Source organism: Chelonia mydas, chromosome 3, assembly GCF_015237465.2.
Source record: "Chelonia mydas isolate rCheMyd1 chromosome 3, rCheMyd1.pri.v2, whole genome shotgun sequence".
NCBI lineage: Eukaryota > Metazoa > Chordata > Testudines > Cheloniidae > Chelonia > Chelonia mydas.
The window spans coordinates 155,005,593-155,024,033 of NC_057851.1; the positions used below are offsets into that span (position 1 = coordinate 155,005,593).

The 18,441-nt window shown below is 39.0% G+C and overlaps 1 protein-coding gene across 6 annotated transcripts in view; it reads left to right on the forward strand.

Annotated features, from left to right (window-relative positions):
• Positions 1-18,441, forward strand: part of SUSD4 (sushi domain containing 4) — a 127,361-nt gene that overhangs the window by 52,508 nt on the left and 56,412 nt on the right. For all 6 annotated transcript variants that reach the window (XM_043543600.1, XM_043543602.1, XM_007070451.3 and 3 more), the window contains one exon: positions 16,532-16,744. In XM_043543600.1, coding sequence (XP_043399535.1) covers positions 16,532-16,744 — 213 coding nt within the window. The remainder of the gene's footprint in view (positions 1-16,531; positions 16,745-18,441) is intronic.

An 18,441-nucleotide genomic window follows, 5' to 3' on the forward strand; every position in this document is an offset into this window, starting at 1 on the left:
TATAAGGAGTGATTACAAAGATGAGGAGCTATTTAGCTTAGAGAAGAGACTAAGAGGGGACTTGTTTTAAAGAAGGTCAAGTTTGTGATCGTAGTTCTCCTCTGGGCAATGACACCCAATGAAATTAAAAGGCAACAAATATAAAACGAATAAAAAGGAAACTCTCTTTTTCAAATGCAGTGCATAGTTAACCTATGGAGCTCATTGCCACAAGATATTACCAAAGCAGGTAGCTTAATAGGATTCATATATTTTATATTTATATGGATACTAAGAATATATGTGGTTACATTGGATAGGATAAAAATGTGTTGAGGTATTAACCTTCCAGCTTCAGGATGTAAGCCAGACATTAAGTGCCTGGTCTTAAGAAGAAAGTCCTCCTATTGTCAGGTTAGACCATAAATGTCTGTTAAGAGATGATGCTTCCACCTTCCTTGGAAGAATCTGGCTACTGTCAGACAGGATGCTGGACTTGGTGGGTCTTGGTCCAATTTGGTACTTTTTCTTTATCTAATCCTTTTAAGGGGAATACTTATACCAAGGGGTAGATACTCAGGTTCTGGAAGTTACTTCATTGATGTCAATGGAGCTATGATAATTTACACCAGCTGAGGATCTGGCCCACATCTTCGAAAGCACTCTTTGCTGGGAGGGAATATTTCACTTTTAAAGTTGTGCGAATGGTATGTTAAATCACTCCCACAGATTTCAGCTTTGGCAATTTTTAAATCTAAACTCCTGAATGATAATAGTAGTTATATTTTTCCATACAGCTGAAAAATGTATGATAAACACAACAGCAACACTGAAATGAATATTAAATATTTTTTAAAAAATACCGTAGAAGAAGTAACATTCTGATTTTCTTTATTTTACTTCATGTTGCATACCTAAGGGTATATTCTCACAGCAAGAATGTAGAAAACTCCCTGTTAAGCCCATGAGAGTTTGTGTATAAATTCCAGCTCGGACATAAAAGATGGAAAATATACTCCTTTGACAGCTATGCTGAGTTTTTATAACTGAAACATAAGCTGTGTTGGTGTGAGCTAAATGCTGTCAGAACTACTACTGGCAGATATAGTTTCTAAATTTTGTCTTTTATTTAATTGATGCAAAGTTCAGAGAATCACACAGTAGCATGTAACATTTGTCATTTCATAGTGATTAATAAATTATGCAGTCAAACTTGTTAGCTTTAAAAACAAAAAGAGGCTGGAAACAAATGCCTCTGGCATTATAAATGAAATGGCTTATTTGTAAAGAGGCATATATATACTTTAATTGTAGGAGGAATTTATGATTAGGGAGACAGACTGATGCTCTTTGATATTTATTAGAATAAACATACTGCTCCAGGAAGAAACAAATGCATCTTTTAAAATTTTGTTTTGGCCATATACGTAAATTAAAGATTTGATGATGATGGTCTGAATTGGACCTGATATGTATGTGAATCTACTCGAAATCTGCATATTTGGATTTGACAGTTCCTGACCCAGCTGTCACTTCGTCCCTCAGATTTCACAAAATGCAGACAAAAATATAAATAGCAGATAAATTAACAAGATTTAGGAACTGATCCTGCAACAAATTTTGCTTGGGTAGACCCCTGCACCTGTGCAGAGTTGATTGAAGATACAGGCCTTAATTTTTCATATTATTTATATGGATTCAAATACACAAATATCCTTCAGTATGGAGGGTAGTTTTTTGAGAAAAGACCCTTCTTTCTGCCCCTATTCAGCCTTTGTGGAATCTTTTTGAAGGGTTAAAATGTTTCTTGAAAACTGTTTGAACCCAAAATCCTCCCAAACCTTACACCCCCTTTCCTGGGGAAGGTTTGATAAAAATCCTCACCAATTTGCCTAGGTGAACACAGACCCAAACCCTTGGAGCTTAAGAACAATGAAAAATCATTCAGATTCTTAAAAGAAGAATTTTAATAGAAGAAAAAGTAAAAAGAATCACCTCTGTAAAATCAGGATGGTAAATACCTTACAGGGTAATCAGATTCAAAACATAGAGAATCCCTCTTAAGTTACAAAAAGACACAAAAACAGGAATCTACATTCCATTCAGCACAGCTTATTTTCTCAGTCATTTAAAGGAATCAGAATTTAACGCATATCTAGCTAGATTACTTACTAAATTCTGAGACTCCATTCCTGTTCTGTCCCTGGCAAAAGCATCACACAGACAGAGAGAGACTTTGTTTCTCCCCGCCCTCCAGCTTTTGAACGTATCTTGTCTCCTTATTGGTCATTTTGGTCAGGTGCCAGCGAGATTATCCTAGCTTCTTAACCCTTTACAGGTGAAAGGGTTTTTCCTCTGGCCAGGAGGGATTTTAAAGGTGTTTACCTTTCCCTTTATATTTATGACATACCCTAAGAGTTATCTTCTTGTCACATAGGTGCGGGTCTTCGATTGTCTAAGTATACTTGAGGGTTCTCTTTGCCTACGAACCTTTAGGAACTGCCACATTGGATTAAGCCAGTGGTCTCTAGTCCTGTTTCCTGTCTCTGATATGAGCAGCACTAGATGCATCTGAGGAAATTGCAAGAAACCTGCATTAGGCAGTTATGGGATAACCTGCCCACAGGATTTACTGGAGCCCCTAAACCCCCCAGATCCCTACTCTAGTCTTTTACTAGAACAAAGGGGGATGGGAGGCTGCACTGAAGGAGGTCCCTCTAAACAGCCACATAGTCACCCAACATTCAACTCTGTGCACATTCACGTACACACATGCTTGATTTCTGTCTAAAACTCACCCCTACGTGGGATTTTCTTTTATACTTAATTTAAGAATAGCAGATCTAAATACTACCATACTACCTCATCCCTTGCCTTCAGACTGTCCCTCAGCCTTTTTTCCTTCTGAGTTGGTGGTGATGAGACCCAGCTGGTCTGCCTGACAGATGTGTCAGCAGAATAATCCTGTATCTCTATTTATTTTACTTTATATTTTATTTAAATTTAAAATAATTAAATAGATGCCTATCCAAGGCTCTCAGCACCCTAGCATATTAATAATATAGGAACATCCCAGCAACATTAATGTAATCGTTACAACTGGAATTCGACCAGCCAAGCATCTACAGAGACTTATTTCTACCCCTTTGTCATTGTAGGAACTATGCCCTTAATGCTTTACAAACGTCCTGTCAAACAGGTGCCTGTTGCAGAGTGCCTGGAAGGTCATCAAATTCAGGCTATTTTGAACCAAGTGGGGAAGAGAGTTGCAGAGTCATAAAAACATAAGATTAAGTGTGCTGTGTCAGACCCAGGGTCCATCTAGCCCAGTATCCTGTCTTCTGATGGTGGCCAATGCCAGATGCGGCAGAGGGAATGAACAGAACTGGGAAATTATCAAGTAATCCATCCACTGATGTCCAGTCCCAGCTTCTAGCAGTTAGAGGTTTAAGGACACTCAGACAATGGGGTTGTGTCCCTGACCATCTGGGCTAATACCCATTGGTGGAGCTATCCTCTGTGAACTTATCTAATTCTTTTTGAACTCAGTTATACTTTTGGCCTTCACAACATCCCTGGCAGTGTGTTCCACAGTGTTCCGTGCGTTGTGTGAAGAAGTACCTCCTTATGTTTGTTCTTAAACCTGTTACCTATTCATTTCATTGGGTGACCTCTGGTTCTTCTGTTATGTGAAGCGGTAAATAACACGTCCTTATTCGCTTTCTCCACAGCATTCATGATTTTATAGACCTCTATCCTATCCCTCTTACCTCTCTTTTTTTCTAAGCTGAGCAGTCCCCTTCTTTTTAATCCCTCACATCTTTTTAATATGGAAACTGTTCCATACTCAAAAATCATTTTTGTTGCCCTTCTCTGTACCTTTTCCAGTTCTAATATCTTTTTCTGAAATGGAGCAACCAGAGCTGCATGCAGTATTCAAAGTGTAGGCATACCGTGGATTTATATAGTGGTATTCTGATATTTTCTCTTATTATCTATCCCTTTCCTAATAGGAGTCTCTGGGATGGCCATTGGGATAGTTGATTCCCTTTTAATGGGCCATAAACACATGTCTGGCTCGTCCTGATGTAAATCTGTCTTACTGGGTGCTCCTTTGCTGCCACTGAAAGACTGGCTATGGACATCTTCCACTCTCCCAACATATTTCAGTCACACATACGGAGTAATACTTCATAACTTCAGATACAATGGTAACACACACAATTCAACAGGATAGTAATGTTCAGCAATCATGACTTCTCAAATGATACCTCACAAGGCATACCTTGTACAAAACATATCATATCACAGTGGTGAATATGGGGGTTTTAGGATGCTATTTTGAGGTAGGGTAACAGTGGTCACAGCTAACTTAGACCTCATCGTTGTATAGTTAGAATTATTTTTTCCAATATGCATTACTTTGCACTTACTAACATTGAATTTAATGTGCCATTTTGTTTCCTAGTTACCCAGTTTGGTGAGGTCCCTTTGTATCTCTTTACAGTCAGATTTGGACTTAACTAGCTTGAGTAAATTTGTATCATCTGCAAAGTTTGCCACCTCACTGTTCACTCCCTTTTCTGAATCATTTATGAGTATGTTGAACAGCACAGGCCCAGTAAGGGTCCTTGGAGGACCCCACTATTTACCTCTTTTCAGTGTGAAAACTGACCATTTATTCCTATCTTTTGTTTCTTATCTTTTTGCCAGTTACTGAACTATGAGAGGACCTTCCCTCTTATCCCGTGACCACTTACTTTGCTTAAGAGCCTTTCTCAAAGGCTTTCTGAAAGTTCAGTACCATATATTAACTGGATGACCCTGGTCCAATGCTTGTTGACACCCTAAAATAATTCTAATAGATTAGCGACACATGATTTCCCTTTACAAAAGCTGTGTGGACTGTTCCCTAACATATCGTGTTCATCTATGTGTCTGATAATTCTGTTCTTTACTGTACTTCCAGCCAATTTGCCTGGTACTGAAGTTAGGCTTACCAGCCTGTAATTGCCAGGATCACCTCTGGAATCTTTTTTAAAAATCAGCATTACATTAGCTATTTTTCAGTCACTTGGTACAGAGGCTGATTTAAGCGGTAGGTTACATACCGCAGTTAATTGTTCTGCAATTTCATAGTTGAGTTTCTTCAGAACTGTTGGGTGAGTACCATCTAGTCCTGGTGACTTATTACTGTTTAATTTTTCAGTTTGTTCACAAACCTCCTCTGCTAACACCTCAGTCTGGATCAGTTCCTCAGATTTGCCCCCTAAAAAGAATGCCTCAGGTGTGGGAATTGCTCTCAGATCCTCTGCAGTGAAGACTAATGCAAAGAATTCATTTAGTTTCTCTGCAATTACCTTGTCTTTCTTGCGGTGTTCCTTTAGCACCTCAATTGTCCAGTGACCCCACTGATTGTTTGGCAGGCTTCCTTCTTCTGGCGTACTTACAAAAATTTAATTTTTTTTTAATATTTTGTTTGTTGCTCTGCCTAATTATATTTTTACACTGGACTTGCCAGAGTTTATGCTGCTTTCTATTCTCCTCAGTAAGTTTAGACTTCTTCCAATTTTTAAAGGATGCCTTTTTGCCTCTAACTGCTTCTTTTGCCTCTGCTCTTTAGCCATGGTGGTATTTTTTGATCTTTTTTCCTGTTTTTTTTTCTTTTTATTTGGGGTATAAATTTAGTTTGTTTCTATTATGGTGGGCTTTAAAAAGTTTCTATGCAGTTTTCACTTATTTTCACTCTTGTAACTCTTCCTTTTAATTTCCATTTAACTAGCTTCCTCATTTTTGTGTAGTTCTGCTTTTTGAAGTTAAATGCCATTGGGGCAGGTTTCTTTGGTATTTTCCCCCTACAAAGATGTTAAATGTAATTACATTATGAGCGCTGTTACTGAGCGGTTCAGTTATATTCATCGATGTGACCAGATCCTGTTCTTCACTTGGGATTAAATCACAAATGGGCCTTTCCCCTTATGGGTTCCAGGACAAGCTGCTCCAAGAAGCAGTCATTAACAGTGCAGTAGAAATTTTATCTCTGTGTCCCATCCTGAGGTGACCTGTATCCTGCCAATATGGGTATAGTTGAAATCCCTATTATTACTGGGTTTTCTGATTTTATTTGTAGCCTCTCTAATCTCCCTGAGTATTTCACAGTCACTGTCATGATTTAAATCACTAGTCAGGAAAACTCAATTTAATCATGGATTTCTACATAAAAGTGCATTCTTGTTGGTTGTTATAACCTTAATACATATTCTTCACAACTCAGTGATAGATGAGATAGATGAGACCCAAACTAGGTCTCTTTTATGGCCTGCTGCCATTATAGGTTTTCCCTTCTAGTGAGAGAATGGTATGGTAGATCTCAAATCAGTGAAGGCTACACTCAGAAAGACTTCAAGACTTCTGGAATATGCTGCTCAAACAGCTTCACTTTTTTGTTTCTACTGCCCGTCCCTCCCTTCTCACATTTATCTCCAGACTTCTCCTTTTCCAGATCTGTTCCGCCCCCAACAATCTTCTATTCATTGAACTTCTTGAAACTTTTTTTAGAGAGAGGTAAGGGATTGACTCTATGTACACAAATTTGCAGAGGGACAATAGAGTTGAGAGCTGTTATTTCTCACCTCTATATATTATTTATTTAAAAACATTTTTCCTTTTAACAAGCATGTTACCTCTGGAGACACACATCCACAATTTGAGAACTGCAAAACTAAGTGCATCTGATGGTATCTTCTAGACTGAGCACTGAGTCCCATTGAGTAGATAGAAAGATTAACTGAAATAATCTATACAGAAGCCTCTGGAACCCCATAAGATTGGGTCCCTAATCCATGAACTACTGGAACTCATTTACAAAACTTTTCTAAATATTACATTACTATATTGTCTCCTACTATAGAATTAGAATTTATAATCCCTATTCTATGATGAGATATCTTTGAGCTATAATGTATCTTAATTAAGGCTATCTTTAGATAGGTTTTTTTCCTCAAAAAGCATTTTATAAAAAAAATCTGATTTAAATAAAAACATTTTTTTAAATTTAATTTATTTTTTTTTAAATAATTGATTTTTACCCACCCTGGGAAGGAGGGTCCCAACTATGGGATCATTTCCCTCTGTTCCAGCTTGATGATCTTCTTCCCCGAGACTTCATCCTTCTGAACAGCACAGAGGCTGTCAGATTGTGTGTAGGACTGCTCTATGTGTCCGAGAAAGCTCTCTCAGAGAACATCCTGCCAGCTGCCCCTTCTCTTTTGTAATGAGGGGAGAATCCAGCTTGGGTGTCCCTGTTGATTGCAGCTGTGGCAGTGTGGCCTGGGAAGAGAGGCAATCTCTCAGGTAAACTGATCACAGACCATTTAAGGTGTTGTGGGAACATGTAAGTATCTTGCAAGGCCAGCTACAACAGTGCCATGCGAATGCCTGTTTTCACTTTCAGGTGACATTGTAATTAAGAAGTGGGCAGCAGTATCTCCCGTAAATGTAAACAAACTTGTTTCTCTTAGCGATTGGCTGAACAAGAAGTAGGACTGAGTGGATTTGTAGGCGCTCAAGTTTTACATGGTTTTGGTTTTGAGTATAGTAATGCAACAAAAACCCCTACATTTGTAAGTTTCACTTTCATGACAAAGAAATCACACTACAGTATTTGAATGAGGTGAATTGAAAAATACTATTTCTTTTATCATTTTTACAGTGCAAATATATGTAATAAAAAAATACTAAAGTGAGCACTGTACACTTTGTATTCTGTGTTGTAATTGAAATCGATATATTTGAAAATGTAGAAAACATCCAAAATATTTAATAAATTTCAGTTGGTATTCTATTGTTTAACAGTGTGATTAATTTTTTTAATCACTATTTTTTTAAGTTAATCACGTGAGTTAACTGCAATTAATTGACGGCCCTAATAATGATTAATATATCCCCAGTCCATTTAAGGATCAGACATTCTCTCGTGGCTTATTGCCTCACATCTGCAGTTCTTGTGTCTTCATTTTGTGTTCTGCTTGGGAGGTTTCGGTGCCTGTGGATTGCAGTGCACAGTGGTTCCTTATTTTTCTGCCACCCCACTGTAGGGTTAGGTGAAGGAAATTGTTGCTTAATAATCTTGGTTTAACGGATCAGTTTGTGGTTTAAGCTAACTCTCTTTTTTTTTTTTTTTCTCTCTCTCTCTCTCTCACACTCACACTCACACACACCCCCTCCCCCCCACCCCCACCCCGCCGAGTGTGTTTGCTATTCTGCTTCTCCTGCATAGTAATTGGAACACCTCCCTTTTTTTTCAGTGGCTTGTTACGCTGTTCTCGATAAGGTTGTACAGTGTGAGAAGCAGGAGCCCTCAACAACGTCGTGAGCTGGGATGCACTCTGGAAAAATAGCAGATGAGATTGGGAATCATGTCTCAAGCAGGGCTGGGTTTCACAGAGCTGCTGGTGCCTTGAGGAAGCCCAAATAATAGTGATTTAAAGGGATTAGAGAGAGGCTACAATTTTAGCAGGGATTTCACTTATGAAATTACAGGTTTATAATTCATTTCACTTCTTCCAAGGGAAGATGCTATAAGCAGATTCTTCTTTTTCTGTAGTGTTAAGCAGATGATTCAATTAACGTCACTGATTATGAAGAAGCATAAATAGCCCGAGGCACAGAACTCTGCGTGGTAAAACAGAGGCACTTAGGGTACTGATTGTTAAAGGGACAGAAATGACTTTTTTTTCTTTGCAAGAGACAAACAAGCCCTCAGCATGTTTGCACTTGTGGCCTCTTCTTGTCATTTGACTTAAGGTAATGCTGCAGCACACACAGATTGCTTTTCAGAAGTGTGAGCTGGGGATCCAGTCCCACACAAAGTCTCTGCTTCCTGACACTGTAGAAAGACAGAAAAGACCAGCCAATTTGGTAAACCCAAAGATTAACATACTGGGTTGAGGGAAACCCACATTCCAACCTAATGTTAGAGCCAAAGAGAAACACTGCAAATACATTATAATGTTAACAATACCGTACATTTACATAGCACCCCTCCATCCCTCTAAAATCATAACAAATTTGAAATACAAGCTTTGACAAGGGATTGCTTCATCCAGCACTGAAATGCAGCCACCTTTGGGATGACATGCATCAGATGTTTAACAATGTAATATTACACAGCAGTTTGGAAGGGAAGGAATCTGCCATCTGCAGATTAGAAATCGGATCATCAGTAGCATGATCTAGAAATCTTGAGTTCCTGGGATCGCGGATGGATGGACTCTAATTTAGAGCTGTGGAATATGGGAGGGGAGAAAATGGAAGAAACCAGATGAGGAAGGGTGACTGCAGAAAGGAACATTCAGAAAAGAAGGATGAAATGAAGTGTGAGGAAACATTCTTTAGACATCTGACATTTTAGGTCTTATCTAAAATTCAGCCGTGTTGAAAATAATTTTCTTTGATCATTGATTTATTCTTGATTTTGCTCCCTAACTTACGCTAGTACTTGGGTGCTACCCGGAATGTTCCCAGCAGTTGAGATAAAATTAGGGTTGCCAACATTATATTTCAAAAATAAGGGACTGTTTTCTTAGCATCCCCACCTCAGCCCGCCTCCCCATATTGTCACAAATGTAATTAATGCATTCTTTTTTTAATGAGCGTCATCAGTATGTATAGAAGCATGTCCTCTGAAATGGTAGCCAAAGCATCCAAGGGCATACAAATGTTTAGCATATCTGGCATGTAAATACCTTGCAGTGCTGGCTACACAAGTGCCATGCCAATGCCTGTTCTCACTTTCTGGTGGCATTGTAAATAAGAAGAGGGCAGCATTATCTCCTGTAAATGTAAACAACCTTGTTTGTCTTAGCAATCGGCTGAACAAGAAATAGGACTGAGAGGACTTGTAGGCTCTGAAGTTTCACATTGTTTTGTTTTTGAGCTCAGTTATTTAACAAAAAAAATTTGACATTTGTAAATTGCATTTTCACAACCAAGAGATTGCACTACAGTACTTGTATGAGGTGAATTGAAAAAATACTATTTCTTTTGTTTATCATTTTTACAGTGCAAATATATGTAATCTAAAATAATATACACTTTGATTTCAATTACAACACCAAACACAATATATATGAAAATATAGAAAATATTTAATAAATTTCAATTGGTATTCTATTGTTTAACAGTGCAATTAAAACTGCGATTAATCATGATTACTTTTTTTGAGTTAATTGCATGAGTTAACTGTGATTAATCGACAGCCCTAACTATATTATTGTGATAAGGGACGTCCATTGTGATAAGGGACTGTTGACAATCCTAGATTAAATGTCCCAGGATATACTAATAGTTTACTCCAGTGGGGACATGTGCTACATTTATTTTTATCAAGGAGTAATCTGCCATTTTTACAGGCCTCATAAAGTCTGCATTAGGAAGCAATTGCCTGTGAATGGAGATGTCTATGTTAAGGAGTGTTTTATTAGGGTTGTCCCTATAAAAAGCTTTAAAACGTGGAGCAAATCCTATCCTGAGGTGTCCTAACAATATCTGGCAGAGGGACTTCGAGAAGATGAGTAATTTTGAGGGTAGCTAAAATTCTGGTTCAAAGTTGAACTTGGTTTGGAAACCTCCAGACCTCTGTGAGATAATTGACTTCTGCTTTTTCAGGCTTTTCATCATGAACAAGATGAATCATTGTATAACAGACAATTTAAAATATAGAATTTCAGTAGCACAATCATTTCAAATGGATTATAATGGCTCATTATCTACCCAAAACAGAGCTGCTTTTTTTAGTCTTCTGATTGATTTTTTTCATCATATTTTTACCCTGACAATACAAAAGTAATTTAGATAGAATGAACCTGAATAAAATGCTCTCTCGATCATGCTGTCTTATCCATGTTGGGAGAATTGCTATATCTCTGTGATCACAGTTTGGTCCAGTAGTAAAATGCAGCCTATAGCAAAAACCCCTTCTGCATCAGGGACACATCTTATTGCTGCCAAGTAACTTCCTCACCACTGAGCTACAGGAGAATGTGTTGTTACAGGGCTGTCAATTAATTGCAGTTAACTCATCTGATTAACTCAAAAAAATTAATCACAATTAAAAAATTAATCATGATTAATTTCAATTGCAATTAATCAAATATTTTTGTTTTCTACATTTTCAAATATATTGATTTCTATTACAACACAGAATATGAAGTGTACAGTGCTCACTTTATATTTTTTATTAAATATTTGCAATGTAAAAATGATAAACAAAAGAAATAGTACTTTTCAATTCACCTCGTACAAGTACTGTAGTGCAATCTATTAGTCATGAAAGAGTAAGTTACAAATGTAGATTTTTTGTTTGTTACATAACTGCACTCGAAAACAAAACAAGGTAAAACTTTAGAGCCTACAAGTCCACACAGTCCTACTTCATTTTCAGCCAATCGCTAAGACAAGCAAGTTTGTTTACATTTACGGAAGATAATGCTGGCTGCTTCTTATTTACAATGTCACTTGAAAGTGAGAACAGGCATTTGCATGGCACTTTTGTAGCTGGCATTGCAAGGTGTTTACGTGCCAGATATGCTAGACATTCATATGCCCCTTCGTGCTTCGGCCACCATTCCAGAGGACATGCTTTCATGCTGATGATGCTCGTTAAAAAAAAATGTTATGTGTATGTCTCCTGCTCTGTTTTCCCCTCATTCTGCCATATATTTCATATTATAACCATCTCGGATGATGACCCAGCACATGTTCGTTTTAAGAACACTTTCACAGCAGATTTGACAAAACACAAAGAAGGTACCAATGTGAAATTTCTGAAAATAGCTACAGCACTGGTTCCAAGGTTTAAGAATCTGAAGTGCTGTCCAAAACCTGAGAGGGACGAGGCCTGGAGCATGCTTTCAGAAGTCTTTTAAAAAGAGCAACACGCAGATGCGGAAACTACAGAACCTGAACCACCAAAAAAGAAAATCAACCTTCTACTGGTGGTATCTGACTCAGATGATGAAAACAAACATGCATTGATCGGCTCTGCATTTGATCATTATCAAGCAGAACCCGTCAGCAGCATGGACACGTGTCCCATGGAATGGTGGTTGAAGCATCAAGGGACATATGAATCTTTAGCACATCTGGCAAGTAAATATCTTGCAATGTCTGCTGTAATAATGCCGTACAAATGCCTGTTCTCGCTTTCAGATGATGTAAACAAGAAGCGGGCAGCATTATCTCCTGCAAATTGTAACCAAACTTGTTTGTCTGAGCGATTGGCTGAAGTTGGACTGAGTGGACTTGTAGGCTCTGAAGTTTTACATTGATTTATTTTTTAATGTAGTTATTTTTTGGTTCACAGATCTTTGTAAATTCAACTTTTATGATAGAGATTACACAACAGGACTTGTATTAGGTGAATTGAAAAATACTATTTCTCGTTTTTTACAGTGCAAATATTTGTAATAAAAATAAATATAAAGTGAGCACTGTACAGTTTGTGTTCTGTGTTGTAATTGAAATCAATATATTTGAAAATGTAGAAAACATCCAAAAATTTAAATAAATGGTATTCTGTTATTGTTTAACAGCATGATTAATAGTGATTAATTTTTTTAATTGCTTGACAGTCCTATTATTACAGATAGGCCGTAGAGGTGCAACAGTACATAGACCTAACAAGTTGGATTAAGGATGGAGTTTTGATCCTGAGGGTGAAGGGTGGCTAGAATTTCATCCTTAATTCTGCAGTCTTTACTTCTGTGGGTTTAAATCAGAATAGTAACAACATTTAACGTCGTTATAGATGGTCCAACTTTACTGTTTACGCTTTGGATTTCCCAAAAAACTGGTGGAGATACCCTGGTGTAATTGAGATCAGAATCTGGCTCTGCATCTTACAATCATAACATAAGAATTGGACATCTCAATTTTTTCCCCTATAATGGTGGTGTGGTATGATGCTCCCCATAATGCTTTATAGAAATATGCTTATGAATGTAAATATAACGTAACTGGAATATGTTTTATGCTAGATATGCCGTGTAACATATCTTTGCAAAAGTTATGATCTACTGAATATATTCATCCTATTTGTATGCAGGTATCATTTTTATATCTGAGGTTATGAGCGTTGGCTCTACGCTTGTATTTCAAGTGTTTGCTGTAGGAAGCATGTAAGACAGATTTGGTCAACATAGTGTGAAGGGGTTATTCAAGTAATTGGGAGTACTTAACTAGCAATGGACTTTGGGAGATGTCAATTCACATCTGAGCTTTCCTGGGAACGTTCAAACTAACATAAAGAATGGTGTTGGCCTGCAAAAAGGTGAATCATTCATAGACATGTGACTTGCCCAGGTGGCTAGAGACCCCATTTTGTGGCTGGGATGTTGCACAAGAGAGAGAATATAAAAGGCCCTGGGAAACCCCTCCATTTTGTCTTCAGCTGGCTCAAAAGATAGCCTCTCCACCCCAAAGAGATGCCTGAAAGAAACTGGAACAAAGGACAGTAACTACCGGGGGTGGGGGTGGGGGTGAGGCGGGGAAGTGAGCGATTGCTGGACCCAGACTAGGAAGGAGTCTAGTGTGTCAAAGAAGCTTATTGGAACATCTCTGAGGGGGAGATTTACCTGCATTTAGTTTCCTACTGTATTAGGCTTAGACTTGTGTGTTTTATTTTATTTTGCATGGTAACTTACTTCGTTCTGTCTATTACTTGGAACCACTTAAATCAGAGGTGGGCAAACTATGGCGCAGGCCACATCCGGCCCATGGGACTGTTCTGCCCGGCTCCTGAGCTCCTGGCCCGGGGGTCTGTCCCCTGGCCCCTCCCCCGCAGCCTGAACTCACTGCGCTGCCAGCACAATGCTCTGGGTGGGGAGGCTGCCTATATTACTGTGTAGCTTGTGAGAAACACTTCGAAGCAGGGGTTTGGGAAAGTTTCAGGGAATATAATTCCACTTTCTCCTGGCTCTTCCAGTTCCCTCCTGGAAATTGCAGTGTGCGCGCATTGTCTTCACACACAAATTGTGTCTGAGGTGTGGACATAGATTAAGAGATCAACATTTTGCCAAAAGTTTCTTGAGAGGAGCGAGAACCTTGAGTTGCAAGAGGTCATTGGAAAGGCGGCAGCAGACAGAGTACATAATTAGACTGCAGAAGAAGAAAACATTCCTGCCCCTTGTACTCCAGAGTTTCATGATAAGAGGCCAGGGCAGCTGTAACTTTGTATACTTGGCTTTAACCAGTTCAGGAATATGCTTAAATTGCTTTTTCCTCTATAAGTTGCATATGATCTGGGCACCATTGTATCCTTTGTCGCATGATTTCTGAACCAGACAGTGTGCACCTCTCTCCCTTGTGCAGTTAGGAAGCTCCTTCAGGAGATGGCAGACCTTCTGCAACACTACCATTCACATTTAAATGATGCTAAAATTCAAGATATCCTTGGGTTTGGATGGAGTGTAAGGGCAGATTCTTTGAGTATCCAATTGTATTTGGCCAGTTCTGCCTTCACAGATGCAATGTGTCACCAACCAGTTTAGGGTTTAAATGAGCTCCTTCTCCCTGAGCAGATCTGCTGTTCCTGCGTGCGGACTGGGATATTTGTTTAGAGGTTGTTTTTACCCTCCCCTGCCCTTCAGTAGGTTGGTTCTATGTGCAGGAGGCTGACACGCCCGTGAAAATGGCATGACTTTTCTGGTCAGGGCCCAAAGAGAGACAAGACCACCTTCTTCCCCTCTGTATTGTCCAAGATAGCTTCCAAGCCCCTCATCCTTTACTGAGAGAGACCACGACTGGCCTCAGTTGGAGGGTTTTGCTTCTGTGGCTGGCAACATAAGGAGCTCTCTTTTTGAATCTCAGGTAATGAGTTTAACCCCCTCTCCATAACTAAGACTTGTATGAGGTATATAACCCCGCCAGTGTAATGAATCCATGACTGCACAATGGTCGCATTTGTTAAAGTGGTGGAGGCATGTGTACTGTATTTTGTGCACTAGGTTCTGAGTTATATGATGTCTGTACTGTGTGTAGTTGTGGGAAGGGAGCCAGCCATGGGTTTGTTTCACGGTATCATCACAGATGAGACTTAAACTCCTGTGAATCTTTGATGCTCAGGATGAGCTTCATGTAACGGGGGGTGGGAATATGTAGGGTGAGAGTCTGCGGCTTGTTCTGCTCCCCTTGTGCTTCTCCAGCAATGCAAAAGAAGTGGGGACTGGCTGCATCCCTTTAGCTGGGGTTCTTCATGGCATAGGAGAACCCCCCAGGGTGTAGATCTAGTTGAGCCAGTTCCTACACAATTCCTATTGCAGCCCCTGGCAGATGGGGTCTGTTGGGAGTAGGGAAGTGGCTCCTGGGGGTGTTATCAGCTGGTGGAGTTCAGAGCAGCCATGGAGCCTGGACTGACTGTACAGTGGAGGCACTTGAGGCTTACCGTGCAGGAAATTACTGAGGCCCTACGATACTTTCCTTTTAAAATCAAAACATTAAATCTATAGTTTGATGGTTTTCAAATTTTTCCAAGCATCCCTCCCATTGGCTGATTGCTCCCCTGCTGATCTTGTTGCAGAGCTGTTTGCTTTTTCATATGCATATTCATATTCAGTACAACATTAAACCTTAGTTGTTTTTCAGCACAAAAAAAAGCAACATTTTGTGTAAGACACTGTATACATTGTAGTGAGCTTGAAAAAGTGCTGGACACTCATTTTGTGATTCCTGGCTGTTTGTTTGTTGATTAGTTAGTTCTCTAAAAGCAAATGTCTTAACATAGTTCCTCCCGGTGATAACTCCTGCTAGTGGTCCTCCACCAGGGTTTTACCAATGTGTGAACTGACCCACAAGTCAGCTTCATTGTGACATCTCATTTACCCAACATAGAAAGTCACTTTTCCCTATGTACTGACACTCCCCAAAATGCCCATCCTGCCCCCAGCCAGCTCAGCTCCTAGATTGGCACCTGATTCCTTGAATTGCAGCTAGACTTCATGCCCTCTACGCTTTCCTTTTCACTCTCCCTTCCCATTCTCCCCCTTTTCTCTTTTTCTGTTTCTTCCTCCCTGCTTTCTTTTGGCTCTTCCAAATCACTCTGGTCCCCCAGCTCCTGTAATGAGCTACAGATATATTACCCTGCTTTGTTCCCTGCAGACATGTGAGTCAGGTCTTTATTGACTTTGATTAGATATTGAGTGGCTAGGCTGACATCGTTTCTACTTCTAGTTCAATAAGTATGTGGCTGGGGGTATGAGAAGGGGCAGAGTACCTCAGCACCTGGAATTTCCTACTGGAGATTGGGGGTGGGTCATTTCCAGTGGAGATGGGTGCCCTAGAATGCCCCTAGTGATGAGCTTACTGACCGGCATTAATAGGAGGCTTATGGGTTCCCATATGCTACAGGGATTGCAGTGGGTGATTGTTGTCACTATCCTCCACTGGCTGTTGCTGTTTTCCAGAGCCTGTCAACATGGTGAATCCTAGAAAAAGGAAGACTGCAATTATTTGAGTAATAAATGAACATAATTGACTTACATGTTTGTTGACATAGGATTTGATGACCTCCATGCTTGTGCTGATCCTGGAGTCCCTGAACACGGATACAAGACACCCAGTGCAGGTGTTTTCTTTGAAAGCGCTGTAGTCCGGCTTCACTGTCGAGAAGGATACAGGCTTAAGGGTCCTTCAAAAAAGATTTGTGTGAGACATTTTAATGGCTCCTTGAGCTGGAAACCAAGCGATAAACCTGTGTGCCTACAAGAAGGTAAGTTAATTTTGTTTAAACATTTCACGAACCTAAATTGTGATCACTTACTTACATACATACCATTATGTCTCCCTGCAGAGTGCAAAAGTCTGGAACCCGTTTCATAGGATTACATTCAATATGTGTTTTAATTTCTGAAAAGTTTTTATCCACATAAATTAGCTAGAACATGCCTGTGTGTGTTGTCAGGGCAGGAACAGGGGAAGTAAATGAATCCTAGCCATGAAAGGAATAATGTCCCATTACAAATAGATTTATCACTGCTTTTGTCAAAACAGAGAGAGAATACTGCCACTGATGATAGTAACATTATTTATTACCATTACCGTTCACTTAGTGATCCTTTCTGTCATATCTTACTATAAAAATATAATTCATTTCTAATGATACTAAAGATGTATTTTAATCAGAGGCTTAAATCAATTATTATTTATTACATGTATATAGTTCATAATTAGAGGATGAAATAGGCAGAGCAATCAGTAGTTTATTGGTACTGTATATGTTTACTTGTACGTAATTCAGACATTCATGGGGTAAAACCAACATGATTTTTGTTATATGTAAATATGGTCTGTTTAAAAATGTATTTGGTTTTAAGTATTTGAGAAACTGCTACTTTTTCTTCTAAGATGTTTGATGGAAGCAGGATTAGACTATCAAACCGCAAACATTAATTCTGGCCAAAAATGTGTCCAAGTAGTGCATACTATTCATTTCACCAAGTATATTAAAACTATCACTTCTTTCTACAATTGATTTATTTTTGTTCAGCAGAGATACTTTTTATGTCTCTTGATTATAGTATCAGCCGGACTTAGTGTGAATGCTTTACCTCTGTGAAGCTTTATAAATAATATTTAGCTGGGAGTGTTATCTCTCTATTATGTTAAAAACCGTGTGGCAGATCCTCAGCTGGTAGAGTCATGCTGATTGACTCCCACTGAACAACTAGTCCTGTGTATCTGAGAAGAATTTTTCTTCTGCTGTTTGTTATTTTTAATCTAACTGTATACCTGTTGTGTTTTAGGGCCTGCTTTTGCCCCCCCTTAAAGTCGGTAGCAAATTAGCCATTGACTTCAGTGAGATCAGGGTCAAATTTTATTTGTTAAGGCTCCCTTCATGTAAAAGAAGATAAAATACCATTAGCTAGATCTACACAAGGGTGTAGAGTTGACTCAAAAGAAACAACTGAAGGCTATGTGACTAAGACTTAGCCCAATGTGTATAATAACTGCAAATATATTGTGAGGGAAAACCCCTTTTATATTTTGTCAGTTGTTATGAATCACATCTTCTAAGCATGAAATGTACAGAGGCCTTTGGTTTTGGATGGTAAAATTGTATCCTGGTGGCATGTTCTTTCTGAATCATGATAACTGAACCTTTTGCAGTCATAGTCTGTTTCTGGTACTTTTTCTTTCAGTAAATCTCATTAATAGTATTGCTTGTTTGTTTTGTTTTAATTTTTAACAGGGTGACATGGGAGTTTTGCTTTGTTCCATTCCATTGGCAAAGCAGGAAATTACCACCTTCCCAGGACAATTCAATCCCATTTTGCTGTTTCTGGCAGCAATGCTTCTATTATACAATGCTTTGCACATTTCATGCTGTGGCACTAATAATCTGTAGATCAGGGGCGGGCAAATTTTTTGGCCTGAGGGCCACATCGGGTTTCAGAAATTTTATGGAGG